Source organism: Melospiza georgiana, chromosome 25 (genome assembly GCF_028018845.1).
Source record: "Melospiza georgiana isolate bMelGeo1 chromosome 25, bMelGeo1.pri, whole genome shotgun sequence".
NCBI lineage: Eukaryota > Metazoa > Chordata > Aves > Passeriformes > Passerellidae > Melospiza > Melospiza georgiana.
This window is the reverse complement of record NC_080454.1, coordinates 6,797,341-6,813,063: the sequence shown is the minus strand read 5'-3', so window position 1 is coordinate 6,813,063 and position 15,723 is coordinate 6,797,341. Positions and strand designations below refer to the sequence as shown.

At 52.5% G+C, this 15,723-nt stretch overlaps 1 protein-coding gene across 1 annotated transcript; it reads left to right on the top strand.

Annotated features, from left to right (window-relative positions):
* The first annotated feature begins 11,945 nt into the window (after positions 1-11,945).
* On the top strand, positions 11,946-15,171 carry LOC131093363 (class II histocompatibility antigen, B-L beta chain-like). Its single transcript, XM_058040513.1, has 6 exons — positions 11,946-12,045; positions 12,397-12,666; positions 13,129-13,413; positions 14,047-14,153; positions 14,256-14,411; positions 15,010-15,171. The coding sequence occupies exons 1-6, from the start codon at positions 11,961-11,963 to the stop codon at positions 15,169-15,171; spliced, it is 1,065 nt and encodes a 354-aa protein (XP_057896496.1). The 5' UTR covers positions 11,946-11,960.
* Positions 15,172-15,723: the final 552 nt, after the last annotated feature.

Sequence of the window (15,723 nt, the reverse complement as noted above, 5' to 3'; positions counted from 1 at the left end):
CCTGTATAGCCATGGACAGAACCATGTTTCCTGTGACACAGACTGCATCCAGGGGGAGGCAATGGCTCAGAGCCAAGAGGGTTCAGTGTTGGTACCCCTGGGCCCCAGGGGGTGAAATTTGGGGGGCACAGGTGTCCCAAAGGTGGGACTGTGCCCTTTTTGGAACGGGACAAAGCATCCTTAAAAGGACAACCCTAGAAGCAGCTCTTGACCATGTGCAGTGGTGAGAGCACTGAGCATGGAAGGAAGATGTCACAATGTTCTCCAGGCGGTGCCACGAGTGACGTAGAAACACACGAGGTTTCAGCAGTGTTTCCTGGGGAAGCCTATGGCACAAGAAGGATTCCTCTCCCCTTGATGAACTGAGAATTCATTACCTAAAGGTTGGTGATGGACCGAGAGTTGGTGATTTGTGGGATAGATGTATTGGAAATTTGGTGGGAGGGGGAGGAAATGTTTTTGGAAAGTTTTCATTTTCCCTGTGTGTTTCTTGTTACTTAGAGTTGTAGTTTAGTTAATAAAGGTTTCTTTTCTTTATTTCTGAGTGGGGTCTGCTTTGCTTATTCCTGGTCATATCTCACAGCAGACACCAGGGAGCATATATTTTCATGGAGACACTGGCATTGTGCCAGCATCAAACCGTGACACCTACGCTGCCAGTTGGCTTTTTTCCACCTCTCCAGCCATCCCCACAGAGCATTGGCTACCATCCATGAATCAGTGTAGAGGTAGAGCTTTGGCCATTTCTCTCCCTTTCTTATTGGTGGGTGGAGACATCGCTGTGATCTTGTTGATTACGTCTGTAGGAATCTGATGCCATCCATTAATAAGGCCTCCGATCAGCCTTATCATGAAGCAGAGCCTTGGTGCTCAGGATCTCAGTCCCTGAGGAGGGACCGGGTGCCCGAAGCCAGCTCAGGCCAATGCCGGGGGGCTACCTTTCTAGCCAGCCTGGTGATATTCAGCTCTATAGTGATTAGCAGCTCTTAGGACCTCATCTCTTTGCTTGCTGGGTAGTGGAGCCCCAGGCAGCAGCAGACGGAGAGAGGAGAAGGAGAAGGCAGAAGCTGTTCCACAGAGAAGGCTTTATTTGGGGGTCTACGAAGGGTCTCGGCTCTTCTTCTTCTGAGCTAGTAGGGTACAGCATGCTACTTTTATAGGCTTGGCAAGTATCCAGACTTGACCAATGGCAAGGGATTAGGGGGACCATAAAATGACCGATAGGTAAAGGCTACCATGGCATTGCCTTACATGGTTATAGAGACAGTTTATAGGGCAGATGTCCATGGAGTCAGGAAGCTTCCTTGCTGCTGTGTCAGCATTCCTTTTGTTAGATTCTCCATGGTGCTTTTGCTAAATGAATGGGGTTTACTACTGTCCATCTTGCCACTTCCCTGCCAGGAACTGAATCTCACGAGCTGGTCCCTTTACCTTGACTTTTTAATGGCAAAACCAGCTTCCAGGAGGATTTGGATGATTTCCTTCCCTTTGTCAAACACTTCCGCAGCTGTGTTCCCCCACACAATGATGTCATCAATATACTGCAGATGTTCTGGAGCCTCTCCCCTTTCTAGTGCAGTCTGGATCAGTCCATGGCAGATGGTGGGGCTGTGCTTCCACCCCTGGCGCAGTCGGTTCCAGGTGTACTGCACTCCCCTCCATGTGAAAGCAAACTGAGGCCTGCATTCTGCTGCCAGAGGAATGGAGAAAAATGCATTGGCAATGTCTATAGTGGCAAAGCACTTTGCTGCCTTGGACTCCAGCTCGTACTGGAGCTCTTAATATGTCTGGCACGGCAGTGCTCAGTGGTGGAGTCACTTCATTCAGTGCACGGTAGTCCACAGTCAATCTCCATTCTCCTTCAGATTTTCGCACAGGCCAAATGGGGCTGTTGAAGGGTGAGTGGGTCTTGCTGACCACCCCTTGGCTCTCCAGCTCTTGGATCATCTTATGGATGGGGATCACAGCATCTCAAGTGGTTCTATACTGTCGTCGATGCACTATGGAAGTGGCAATTGGCACTCGTTGCTCTTCTTTCGTCAGGCATCCTAATGCAGATGGATTCTCAGATAACCCAGGAAAGGTGTTCAATTGCTGGATGCCCTCTGTCTCTACAGCAGCTATTCCAAATGCCCTTCTGAGTCCCTTTGGGTCTTTGAAGTACCCACTTCGAAGGTAGTCTATGCCCAAAATACATGGGGCCTCTGGGCCAGTCACAATAGGATGCTTCTTCCACTCATTTCCTGTTAGGCTCACATCAGCTTCAAAGTGAAATCCTGGGATCCCCCTGTCACACCAGCAATAGAAACAGACTCTATCCCCACATATCTTGATGGCATTAATGTGCATTGCGCACCAATATCGACCAAAGCTTTGTACTCTTGTGGTTCCGATGTGCCAGGCCAACGAATCCACACTGACCAAAAAACACGATTTTCCCTTGCCTCTACCTGGCTAGAGGCAGGGCCCCTCTAAGCCTGGTTATCCTTCTTTGCCTGGGCATATGTTTTGGATGTTCCTTCAAGGGGATCAGACATGTCATCATCATCATACCTGGCCATTCGGCTACGGGCAACTGGAGCTGCTTTCCTTCTGGTGGCTTCCTTCAGTTCTCTCACCCGTCGTGCCAGAACAGCAGTAGGTTTCCTATCCCACCTTCTCATGTTTTCCCCACAATCACGCAGGTAAAACCACAGCTCAGCTCCTGGGGTGTACCTTCTCTCACCATCTGGGTAACGTCTGCCTTGGAGACCAGAACCTCGGATCTGTACTGCTGAAATTTGGAGAAGGAGAAGGTCTTCTTTAATCTCCTCTCTAAGCTTCTTATGATTCTCCTCTATCTTATCCTCTAAGTTCTGCAGACGTGTTTCTACCGCTGCGATTCTGGCATGTGTCGGGCCATGTACAGCATCTGCATATGCTCGGAGCTTCCTTGCCATGTCAAGCACAGTCTCATCCCTCTCATCCTTCTTCATGATGGCTAAGGCAGAAGCATATTCGTGTGGCCCAAGTCGTACGAGTTTTCGCCACATCACAGATGTGCATGGTACTAAGTCTGGGTTCCTAGTTGTTACATCATCTGAGAAGATAATTTCTGCCACTGCCATTTCCCTCAGGCAGTGGATCCCTTGTTCTATGGTTTTCCACTGGGTTTGCTGCATAGAGAGACCATCTGCGCACAGGTACCTTTTTGCTACGCTTCTTAGGACCCAGAGGCTGTGAGAGTTAGCCCCCCTCATCATTCCTTGGTCTATGACAGGATCCTGTGACAGGGATCCCAAATGCCTGGCTTTAGTGCCATCCAGAATTGTAGCCTTGCATGCAGCATCCCAGAGATGGACCAGCCAACTAATTACGGATTCATCAGACCTTCAAGTGTAGTCCTTCCTTAGGCCACGAAGGTCCTTCAGGGAATAAGATTCAATATTTGCATCTGATCTTGCACCTTTGCACCTGCTTTGACTCTTGATTTTATGTCAGGAGGCATTGAGGTTCCTTCTCCTTCATCATCATCATCCACATCATCCACTGGTCGATTGGTCTTGTCCGTGCATTTCCCACTTCTAGTACTGGCAGCAACAGCCATTGGTTGAGGCTTATTTTCTGGTTTAGCTGCTGGCTTCGAGCCTGGAGTGTTAGCTGCAGCCTGAGTCAGCGGGATAGCTGCTGATTTATCTCCCTGCCCCCCTGCCTCTGTCTGCTGCCCGACAGGATCTAGCAGTGAGTGATGAGCACAAGCCAGGGCCCAGCTCACTGCAATGACCTTCCTCTCCTTAGGCTCATCCTGGTACTTCTCTTTCAGATATTTCCCCACCTCAGCTGGGTTCTGAATTTGCTCATGGGGAAAATCCCAGACTATAGGGTCAGAGAATTCCTTCAGGATTTGGCCCATATCCTCCCATTTCCCACACCACTTAGGATTTTCCACACCTGGGTCTACTCCTGAGTCAGAGGTCTCATCAGCCCGTCTAGAAATCTCAGCCCTCATTCTAGAGAAGCAGCAGGCTGTATAGACGAAGGTTACCAGATTGAATACCAGAAAGATGGTTTCTTTAACATTGAGGGGAAACTGAACATCCTTCGATAGTGATGCAACTGATTCATAGGAGAAGAAGGAAAGCAGAGGCTGAAAAACCTCATTCCCTCCTGCTCCTCCTGCAACAAACTGGATGCATAACCATAGCCATGAACCATTCATACCTGGAGCAGACCCTAGCATGTTTATAAACTTTTTACACATCATTACCACCAAGCCCAGCAGGATAGCTACTCTGGTCGCTGCCCCTCTGATTTAAAAACTACGTATTAGGGACAATACTAAAGCTATTTCTGGGTAAGAAAATAAACCTAGGGACCAGAGAGGTATTAATATCTCAAAAAACCCTAGGGACCAGAAATGCATGCAAACCTTCACCCCAACAGACATTATGAATTCAAAAAGCATGGCTATTAGCTGATTTAAACGAACACAGAGTAATAGCAACCAAAATGCAGTCAGGATGGGTGCTAAATTTTGTCGTGGTTTAGGGTAAATTTGGTAGAGAATCTCCAAAGGGGCCCCTCCAGAAAGCAAACCCACATGGCCCCTCCCCACAACTGGTTTGGGAAGGATTCCTCAGAGAGAAGTGGAAAGAACCTGTTTATTTAACAGGCACAGCACCCCCAGCACACAGAATGAACAATACCGGATGACACCACTCTGAAAAAGGTGACGAATTCAGAAAGTCTCTCTCAGGGGTGGTCGCTCTGTTCTCAGTCCCTCCAGCACTGGGGCAGCTGCTGCAGCCACAAGGTGCAAACTCTCGGTGTTCCCAGGTCCCAGTCTGGAGCAGGTTTGAGATGGTCGAAAAAGAGGAGAGGACAAAGTCCGGGAAGGAATTTGGACTGTTTAGCTAAACTAGTTAATGAGCAGGAGCAAAAGCAAGCAGAAGCGAGAGCAGAGAGAGAGAGAGCGAAGCAAAAAGCAAAAGCAGCAAAATCAAGACCCACAGTCTCTCTGTGTCCCGCCAGGCTTATAAGAATACCCAAACAAAACTTTCACTCTTCAGAGCCAGTCTTAAAGGCACAGAACATGATATCCAGCATTAACAGAACACATGAATGGGGACACAAGCATCATAACGTCACCCTAGGACACCTTCAAAATCTGGTGCAAGAGCAGTTGGACCAGGGTCATCTTGAGACTTCTACCAGTCCCTGGAACACTCCTGTCTTCTGCATCAAGAAAAAATACGGGAAATGGAAGTTGTTACAAGGCCTCCAAAAGGTCAATGCCATGATGGAAAGCATGGGAACATTGCAGGCGGGCATGCCGTCGTCCACCATGCTTCCCACAAATTGGCCAGTCCTCATCGTGGATCTGAAGGATTGTTTTTTGCAATTCCTTTGCATCCTGATGACAGACCAAAATTTGCCTTCGCGGTGCCAGCAATTAATGCTGAGCCCACACAGCGATATCAATGGAAAGTTTTGCGCCAAGGAATGCAAAATTCTCCGGCCATATGCCAATGGTATGTGGCCTGTGTCTTGTCTGGAGTTCACAAGCAGTTTTCTGATGCACGTCTGTATCATTATATGGACGACATTTCAGTGGCTGCGTCCAGGACGAGCTGCTGAGGATTAAGCTTCAGTTGCTCAATGCTTTGTATTCTCATGGGCTGCAGGTGGCTCCAGAAAAGGTTCAACAACAACCTCCTTGGAAGTATTTGGGAGTCAAAATTCTGGAATAGACAATCCGACACCAGGAGGTGCAATTTGTACATTTGGTGAAGACACTGAATGATGCCCAGAAATTGGTAGGGGTCATCACTTGGTTACGTCTGTACTTGGGACTGACTAACACACAACTGTCTCCTCTGTATGATTTGTGGAAAGGAGACAGTGGTCCTGCTTATGCATCACAGAAGATGTGGCAGTTCCTGCAGTTGTGGGGTGTGTCACACAGGTTTGGTATCCCTCATGCTCCGACTGGTCAGGCTATTGTAGAAGATGCTTGTGGTACTCTGAAGCGGGTTCTTCAGAAACAAAAATGGGGAATGTAGGGTAAGACCCCACACAGTCAGTTGGCAAAAGCTTTGTACACCATCAATCATCTTACTGTGCCACAGAACTCAAAAAATCCTGTCATTTTGAATCATCACCTTTCGTTGCAGGCTCTGGACGAGACACGTCAGCCTCAAGCGAAGGTTCAGATGTGGAATTTAGTCACCAAACAGTGGGAAGGTCTCTATGACCTTATCACTTCGAGGCGTGGGTATGCTTGTGTATCCACAGATACTGGGGTGCGCTGGGTACCTTTGAAGTGTGTTCGTCCTGACCTGCGACTGCAGAGACAGAATCCAGCACACAGGCAAAATGGAAACTGTGACCAAACTGAAAGTCATCAAGTGGATGAATCGTTGAGTGATGACTCAGATACAGATGGTGTGAGTGATCTCTCCGATGATTCCTCCATGAGTGGACACTGAACATTGTTCATTTTTCCTTTTAACATTGTTCATATTTCTTTTTTTTCTTTTCTAATGGAAAAAGGGTGAGATGTCACCCTGTTCTTTGAAGGTTCTTCTAAGCCTTCTGATGTTTACATTTTTGTAATGGAGTTTCTTACACACTTTTCATGTAAATAATGATTGTTTTGCAGTCCTTTCTGGAGGAGGAGAGAATTGATAGACTGTTGGTTTGACCAGTGTATTTGGAGAGGGGGCAATTTCATCCTCCAATCCATGGATGCTTTTGGAATTTTTTAAATATCGAGGTCCAGAAAAAAATGTGCCTTTTTTGCCTTGGACATCTCAGGGAGTGAGTGTTGTTCATTTTGTGTAGTATTGCAACACCCTACCTCTCTAAGCAGCTGGATGCAGTGGCTAAGGGGTGGCCAGGATGCCCCAGAGCTGTTGTGGCAGTGGCAGTGAACATCCAGGAAGCACACAAGTTCAGCCTGGGCCAGAAGATGACAGTGCTGGTGTCCCACACAGTGTCTGCAGTGCTGGAAGTAAAGGAGGGACATTGGCTCTCCCCACAGAGATTCCTGAAATACCAATCCATAATGGGGGAACAGGATGATGTAGAAATTGCAGTAACTAACATTGGGAACCCAGCTTCTTTGCTCAGTGCTTGTATGGGAGAAATGGTGTGTGACAGTGGTCACAAGGGTTGCAGGATGAAGACAGAGGCAAGAATGTTGACCTCATGTTCAGAAGGCTTGATTTATTATTTTATGATATATATTACATTATGACTATACTAAAAAGAATAGAAAGAGAGTTCTCAGGAGGCTAGCTAAGCTAAGAATAGAAAAGGAATGAATAACAAAGGAGCTGTGTCCCGGCAGAAAGCAAGAACAGCTCTGCCGTGAGTGGTCAGTAAATCCAAACATCCACCAGAGACCAATCATGGATCCACCTGTTGCATTCCACAGCAGCAGATAACTATTGTTTACATTTGTTGCTGAAACTTCTGAGCTTCAGCAGGAAAAATCCTAACGAAAGGATTTTAATGAAAAGAGGTCTGTGACATGTCAGTTTTTAAATTTAGTTTAATTAAAAAGAAAAAGTGTTTGTAATTTTCTCTGCTGTGCAGAGAAAATTATTGTGGTTATCTGTTGCCAATCAAAAGTTCACTCAAGTGCTGGTGTGGAATGAACAGGGAATTTCTTCACCTGTAGAACATACAATTCTATCAAATCACCAAAACAATTTTACAGTATAAGAAAATGCAAAACCAATGCAAAGAAAGTTCAAGCCCAAACAGCTGAGTTTCAGGAAAAAGTCCATGGACTGAAGATGTTCCTCTTTGCCATCTCTGAAAGTCCCTTTTGGTCCTGAAACAGGCTTGCTGCAGAAAAGTCCATCAATAGTTATCAAAAGCCATTGACAGTCATCAAACAATTTCAAACAATTTGAGACAACTTCTGGAATGTCCTGCCACAGCCCTTTATTGAATAACTTTGGGCTGAAGCTAATTTTTGGCCCTTCAATGCTACAGAGCTGCTGCCAGCTATTTCAATGCTCTTTTTTTTTTCTTTTTTTTTTTTTTTTTTTTTTTTTTTTTTTTTTTTTTTTGGTGTTTAAAAAGAGCAGCAGCAGCAGAGCAGCCAAATAAAGTCCCTGGGGGGCCCTGGCCCATGTGGAGGGATCAGGAACCCCAGATCTGTCCCACAGAAAGGCGGGCCAAGACCGATAGGGAGAAGCAAAACCACCAAACCCATCAGGAGGCCGGGAGGTGGCCCTGGCCCAGGGACCCGAGCCCAACAGCCCAGGCCCAAGATGGCAGGCGGGCTCTGCCTTCCCACAGCCTGGCCCCACGCTGCCAATGGAATGGTGACCAAATGCTTCTTTTCCCCAAAATCACCAAGGCATGCCAGCAGCAGGGAAATAGAAGAAGCCCCTCATCTCGTGTCTAGGAATGTTTTTTCTCCACAGCAAACAAGCCATGATCGCTTCCCACTGCGCCCTCTTCCCCTGTCTCAGCTTCCCCCGCAGGGGAGCCCCGGGACAGCCCGAAAAAGAAAAACTCGGGGGAGAAGCCACACTGGGTGCAGGAGCAGCTGCGGTCTGCTCTGAGGGTGCCGTGGGTTCGGCCCCGTCTTCAGCATCATCCTGAACAGGCACCGGCTCGGTTTGAGGCGGCGGGGCCGGAGAGGGGGCTGGTGGACGCAGCAGGACAGCCGGGGGGGCGGTGCCGAGTCACTGTTGTCGCCGAGGGCGTCTCCTACCAACAGCGACGCAGCCGCAGGGAGCGGTGTTCCTGAGCTCTCAGGCGCAGGCGGGGAAGCCGGTGAAGCCACGGGCAGGACCACCCGGGGAGGCGGCCGCGGGGCGGGTCCAGGAGGAGGCCCTGCAGGCCTGGCAGGCGGGACCTCGGAGACCGGTGCTGCCCCCATCTCTGAGCGGGGCAGGGACCAGGAGGCCGGCCAGGGTGGGGCCTGCAGGGCTGTAAGGGGCGGTGCAGCCCACTCCCATCCCCCCGGAGAGAGAGAAGGAGGGGGAAGGGATGGCTGCATCTGAGCATACTCCGAAGACACAGTAAAAAAATCTTCGGCTCCTGGCGAAACTTCCCTCCCACTGCCGGGATGCAGGGGGGCTGGGAAGCAACAGATCATCCCCCTCCAAAGGATCTTCTCCCGCTGGAGTCAGAGGAAATGGGATGAGCCCATTGCCGTTGGCAATCCAGGGAAAAACAGCTGCTCTCCGGTTCAAAACTGGAAAGAACATCCTAAATGCTGGATAAATTTGGGGGTATCCAAACCCACGGTCCAAAACGAATTGGAAAATGGAGTCCATGCACTCCCATACGAAAGCATCAAGGGCACAGAGCACATCCGTAAAGAACCCAAAAAGCTTTGCCCATCAAAAAAACTCACAGAAATCTGTCTCCAACAGGCAAAGTCCATCCTCTTCACTCCATTTTTGACAGAGGGCAATAAGCTTCTCCTCTGAAGGGGAGAACCAAACCTCCTCCTCTATGGGGGAAGCCCTCCACATCAGCAGCCACAAACTACGAAGGGCCGCATTTTCAGGAAGGGAAAAGCCAACAGTACCTTTTGAAAGAGTCCAGCATGCTCTGGCCAGCTCCATTGCGCTACTGTGCTTTCCGAACATCTTCCTGGAGGCTTTTCAGAAGGTTCTCTTTGTGGTCAGCCTTGCTGTGAACTCCAAATCAGGATCTTCAGTTCTTCAGCTCCTGGCTAGAATCCACTTCTGTGGTCACTTGTGAAGCAACCATCAATGCCACACATTCAGGGTTTACCCAGTGCAGCAATTGTTCCTCTGGGGGTCTCTCCAAGTAATTTGCTCTTCAGACGAGGGATCACCAATTGATGGTTTTGTCCTCCTCACTCACTCGGGGTTCGCCAATTGTCACAGTGGTCACAAGGGTCTTCAGGGTGTAAAGAGAGACGAGAATGTTGACCTCATGTTCAGGAGGCTTGATTTATTATTTTATGATATATATTACATAATTACTATACTACAAATAATAGAAGGAAAAGTTCTCAGAAGGCTAGCTAAGCTAAGAATAGAAAATAATGAATAACAAAGGTCTGTGTCCCGGCAGAAAGCAAGAGCAGCTCTGCCGTGAGTGGTCAGTAAATCCAAATCCACCGGAGACCAATCACGGATGCACCTGTTGCATTCCACAGCGGCAGATAACCATTGTTTACACTTTGTTGCTGAGGCCACAGCTTCTCAGAAGGGAGAAAAATCCTAAAGAAAGGATTTTTATGAAAAGATGTCTGTGACACCCTACCTATCTCTCTAACCCTCAGATGCCTTGCCTACCTTTTTGCCGTGGATCTTTTCCTCTGAGAGTTCTGTCATTGTCCTGGTGTGAGGGTTGCTGTCCTGTCCCACCGGGTGGGTTCCTCTCTGGTCTTGCTGTCAGGGTTGCTGTGTTGTGCTGCTATTGAGGAAAAGGCTGTGCTGTTGTTAGGGGGGCTGCTTAGGCTGAGGTGAGGGCTGGGCTGAGGGCTGGTGCACCTGTACCCTAACTTGCCTCCTAAGCTGTTCCCTGTAGCCCTGATCTTCAGTGCACTGTGCAGCTCTCAAGCCTTCTCCCTTGACCCCTCAAACCCGCCCTCAACCCTCAGGCTCTGTCTGTCACCCTCGAGCCCCCCCTGTGCCCCTCAAGGCCCCTCTCAGCTGCCCCTCAGCTCCTGTGTGTCACCCTTAATCCCTCTCTTTGCCCCTCAGCCCCCAGCTTCTCGGTGTCACCCTCCAGCTGCCCCTGCCACCCTCAGCATCTCTGTGTGTCACCCACTGTCCCCTCTCCCTGCTCCTCCCTCAGCTCCTAGCCTCTGCCACCCTCCAGCCCCCACAGTACCACTCAAGCTGCCCCTCAGCCTCTGTCATGCCCTGAAAAGACCCTAAAAAACCCTCTCAATTCCCTAAAAAAGGCATAGTTTTCAAAGTGTCCTAAACACCCCACAAAAACAAAAAATAGCCTCAGAATACATTAAAAACACCCTACTTTTAAAAAGCCCCTAAAACACCTCTAAAAATCCCCAAAGAAGCTTTTGGGACTACTTAGATATTTTTTAAAGACCTCTGAGAATACCCCTAAAATCTTGAAAATTCCCTGTAAGACCCTAAAAAAGCCTATAAAATTCCCCCCAAAACCCTAGAAATAACCTAGTCCTAAAAAAAGTTCTCCATATACCCTCAATACTCTTCAAAAAGCCCTAAAACCTTTTACGTAGTCCTAAAAAAAAAACCCCAAAATATCCCAAAACATCCCTAACAATTCCAATTAGTAGTAAGACAGCCCTTAAAACGCCCTGAAAAGTTCTTTTAAAAGTCCTGAAAAAGCTCTAAATGTTCCTAAACATTCCCAGAGAATTCCTAAAAAACTCCTGCAAAAAGCCCCCTAAAATATCCTTTAAAAATCCTGAAAAAAAACCCTAATAAAACCCCTAAAAGGCTGTTCAACTCCTACCTGTAACTCTGGCCTCCAAACCTCATCTCTGCCTTCCAATTGGGGTAACTGCCTGCAGCTGCTGGGAGGGCTCTGGGGCTGTCCCACCATGAGGGTGGCACCTGTGCCCTAACCCTGCGTGGTACCCCGTGTCCTGTGCACCCCAACCCTCAGGGTCAGCTCTCCAGCTGTCCAGCCCCCCCATCTTTGCCCCTCAGCAATGTCTGTGTGTCTCCCAGAGCCGCGTTCAGGATCCCACGTGCTGCTGCAGGGAGTCACAGGTGGGCAGCGGGGGAAGTGAGGGACGGGGCAGGGGCGACCTGGATTTCAGAACCCCAGCAGACAGCCGGGCACTCAGCACCACAGGCACCCGAACACCAATGCCACCATTGTTCCTTGCACGCGAAACTCATCAGGCCAGGTTCCTGATGGCAGATTGCAGGAGCCACTTGGCAGGAGCCGCGGTGCTGCCGAGCCTGCCCTGCTCCGGACTGGCGCTCCAAGCGCAGCGCGGCTGCTTTGGGGCTGCTGCTCCCTGCCCGGCCCCGGCCATGGGGCGAGGGGCGGCAGCTGGGGCCCTACTGGTGGCACTGGTGGTGCTGGGAGCCCCCCCGGCTGCGGGGGCAGAGCTCTCGGGTGAGCGGGGGGTGGGAGGCGCTGGGACAGGGGGGGAGAAGGGGGAAAAGGGGAGAGGGGCCCCCAAAATTGGGCGGGAGGGTGCTGGGGATTGGGGGATTTTTGGCAGAATGGGGAAATGGACCCCAAAAGTGATTTGGGGAGCGGCCGGAGGTGGGAGGGGAGAGGATGTGGAAGGGGAAACGGGGGAAAGGTGGCAAAGAGGAAGCGGCAGCGCGGGCAGGAAGGTCCCATAGCGGCCGTGGGGCACAGGAGGGGCGGAGTGGGGATCCGGTGTGGCCTCCGGAGCTCTGGGGGTGCTGCTGGGGGGTGCTGGGTGGGCACACCCTGAGCTGTGTCCTGCTCTCACAGGGGTGTTCCAGTTCTGGGCAGTGTCAGAGTGTCACTTCACTAACAGCACGCAGAAGATGACGTTCGTGCAGAGGTACATCTACAACCGGGAGCAGTTCGTGATGTTCGTCAGCAACGTGGGGTACTACGTGGGGTTCACCCCCTATGGGGAAGGGTGGGCCAGTGACTGGAACAGCAACCCGGCCACACTGGCGTACGCACGGTCTGTGGTGGACATGGTCTGTCCGTACAACTACGATGGGGTTCGCCCGTTCAGCGCCGAGCGCCGAGGTGAGCGCGGGGCAGAGCGTGTCCCCTCCGGCCCTGCCTGGCCAATGACCCTGGAGGCCCTCAAAATCTCGCTGGGAATCAGCCCAGAACTCTCAGCCCTCCTTGAGAACACCCCCGGGGCCTCCTGTCCCTGCCACTGACCACCATGGTTCCCCCAGTCCATCCCAGTCCCTCTCAGTGCCCCCCGCGCGTCCATTTCAGCCACGCGTAAAGCTGACGCTTCTCATCCAATCAGAACGCGACCCTTTGATGACTCATCTGTTGCCAGGCAGACCTGCAGTGCCGAGTGCCCCGCTCTGCACTCACCTTCCCAGTGCCGGGCACCTCATTCCCAGTTCCGCCCAGCGCCACCGGGGTCCCTCCAAGCCCGTCTCCAATTCCTCCCCAGTCCCTCCCAGTCCATTTCCATTCTTTTCCCAGTTCATTCCCACTTCACTCCCAGACCTCCACCCTCTCTCCCAGTGCCCCCCAGCGTGTCCATCTCGCTGGTGCCCCCCTCGAGCTCCCAGCCCAGCCCTGGCCGCCTGCTCTGCTCCGTGATGGATTTCTACCCTGCTGCCATCCAGGTGAGGTGGTTCCAGGGCCAGCAGGAGCTCTCGGAGCACGTGGTGGCCACCGACGTGGTCCCCAACGGGGACTGGACCTACCAGCTGCTGGTGCTGCTGGAAACGCCGCCCCGGCGCGGGCTCAGCTACAGCTGCCAGGTGGAGCACGTCAGCCTGGAGCAGCCCCTGAGGCGGCACTGGGGTACGGGGGAGCCCCTGGGGGCGTTGGCAGAGCCGCTGGGCTGTGCTGGGAGCCACTGGGAGGGAGCTGGAGAGAGCCGGGCTGGGAGTGGGAGAGGGGCTGGGGGCTGGGCAAGGGCTGGGAAGGGGTTTGAGGGATGCTGGGGAGGGTGGGATGGGTTTGGAGGGTCCTGGTGAGCACTGGAAGGGAGTTTGGGGGTCCTGGTGGGCACTGGGAGGGAGTTTGGGGTGCTGGGTGTGACTGGGAGGGAGTTTGGGGGTGCTGGCTGTGACTGGGAGGGATCGCAGTGAGCCCGGAGGGGCTGGAAGGGGATCGGCGATGGCAAAGCGGGGCTCGCCATGAGCTCGGTTGTGCTGGGCATAGCCTGGGAGGGCTCTGGCTGAGTCCTGCTGGGGCTGCCAAGGGACTGCGAGAGGCTTTGGGGGTCCTGGGGCGCTGGGGGCACCTGGGAGGGGGCTGTGGGATGCTGAGAGGGACGGGAGGGGCTTTGGTGGCTCCTGGCCAGGACAAAAAGGGATCGGGGGGAGGTTTCAGTGGTTCCTGGCTGGGCCGGGGGCCACAGGGAGGGCGCTGGAAGGGGCTCGGGGTGTCCCTGAGAGGTTTTGGGGGTGCTGAGCCCTGTGGACACCCCAGAGATGCCGCCGGACGCCGCCCGCAGCAAGATGCTGACGGGCATCGGGGGCTTCGTCTTGGGCTTCGTCTTCCTGGCGCTGGGGCTCGGCTTCTCCCTGCGCAAGAAGGTCAGGGCGGGTGCCGGGGGTGGCGTCCTCGCCGTGGCGGAGCGTGTGCGCTCCCGCCGGGGCCCCCAGCCCGGTGTCACCCCCTTTTCTCTGCCCACAGAGCTCCTGAGCCGGCGGCGGCCGCAGCCCCTCCCCATGGGCTCGGGCCCGGCCGGGACCCCCCGCTCCGTCCCCGCTCCGCTGATTTTGGGGGCTCCCGTGTCCCCCCAGCCCCGCTGGCGCTCCGCCCCCGCCCAGTGCCTGCTCCCAGTGCTCCCAGTAAAGCTTCCCAGTTGGGCCCGGGGCCGTTTATTGGGGGGCGATGGGGAGGGGTTTAGGGGGGGCGATGGGACAGATTTGGGCAAAGGGAGGGGGACAAAGGGTGGGGGCTGGGCCCGGGGGGAGGGGTCGCTGCCCGCGGATCCCGCAGTGCCCGGTGCGGGACGAGCTCCGTGCGCCGCTCCATCTCCATCCCCCGTGGGAGGATCCATGCTGGATAATCCCGGGTGACCCCCAGGGTCGGAGCCCCCCGTGTTGGGAACACTCCTGGCTGGGGGCTCCACATCTTCCTGGCCCCCCCGTGGACACCTCGATGAAGGCCGGGGGTCCCCACTACTTTTCTTGTTTCTGCTCCTCTCCTCATCTCCCCCTTCTCTTCCCCCGGTTCAATCCCTCCCCCCCCATCCTCCCCCCCGCCCCGCTCCTTCTCCCGCCTCCTTCCCCTCTTCTCTCTCACATCCCACGCCCCTTCCTCAATGGTTTCTTGAAGGGTCCAGTTCCATCTTTGCTTGGCTACAGCCCTGAGGGCTTTTCCACTCTCAGACTGACAGTGGGGAATCTTGGTGCTTGGTTTCCTCATTCCAGCTGCCTTTGACAGGGTTTGTTTCTGTCCGCAGCAGATTTTGGCCTCTGCGCTCAGCTCAGCCCTGTGCAGGACCAGTGCAGCTCCATGGTGGGCACTGCTCACTGGATGGCCCCAGAAGTTGTGACCAGATCTCCTTATGGCCCCAAGGTGGACATTGGGCCTTTGGCATTGTGACCATCGGGATGGTGGAAGGAGAACCTCCTTAGTTCAGGGAAACGGCGGCCATGGTAAGAGGCAAATTCTGCAGTGGCTGCAGAGGCCTGTGAGCACAGGGGGACCCTGCACTGGGAGCAGCAGCTGGAGGTTTCTATACATGGGAAGGGAATTCCCAAAGGACTCCAGCCTCAACACAGAAGAATATTCCTCAGTCTCCAGCAACAATTTTCTTTGGGATTTATGTTGTTGCAGCTCATCTGGCTGTGAGGATGACCTGGAAATGTGAAGCAAGTGCGTCAGATCTAATGTTATCTTGCAAGAAAACCCCGAACCACCCCCAAATCCCAGTCCCAAAACCAAGCTTTCTGCCGGAGTTTCTAAAAGACATTTTGCAAGTTGATCTCCACCCTGATTCTTCTCACTGGGAAACTTGTTGAAAAAATGAAGATGATTGTTTAACATCCCCATAGTCTAACATATTTCTTTCCTAGTCCAAGCTACTTTCTCCGTGTCACCAAGCCTGAGCTTTCAGCATCACAAACCTCCTGTTTCTTGCCTGGCAGTTTCTTG

Bases quoted from the DNA above. Each gene is read 5' to 3' on its own strand.
- LOC131093363 (XM_058040513.1), top strand. From the start codon at position 11,961: ATGGGGCGAGGGGCGGCAGCTGGGGCCCTACTGGTGGCACTGGTGGTG. The intron at 13,414-14,046 runs GTACGGGGGAGC...TGGACACCCCAG, and splicing joins GCCCCTGAGGCGGCACTGGG to AGATGCCGCCGGACGCCGCC. The intron at 14,154-14,255 runs GTCAGGGCGGGT...CTGCCCACAGAG, and splicing joins GCTTCTCCCTGCGCAAGAAG to CTCCTGAGCCGGCGGCGGCC.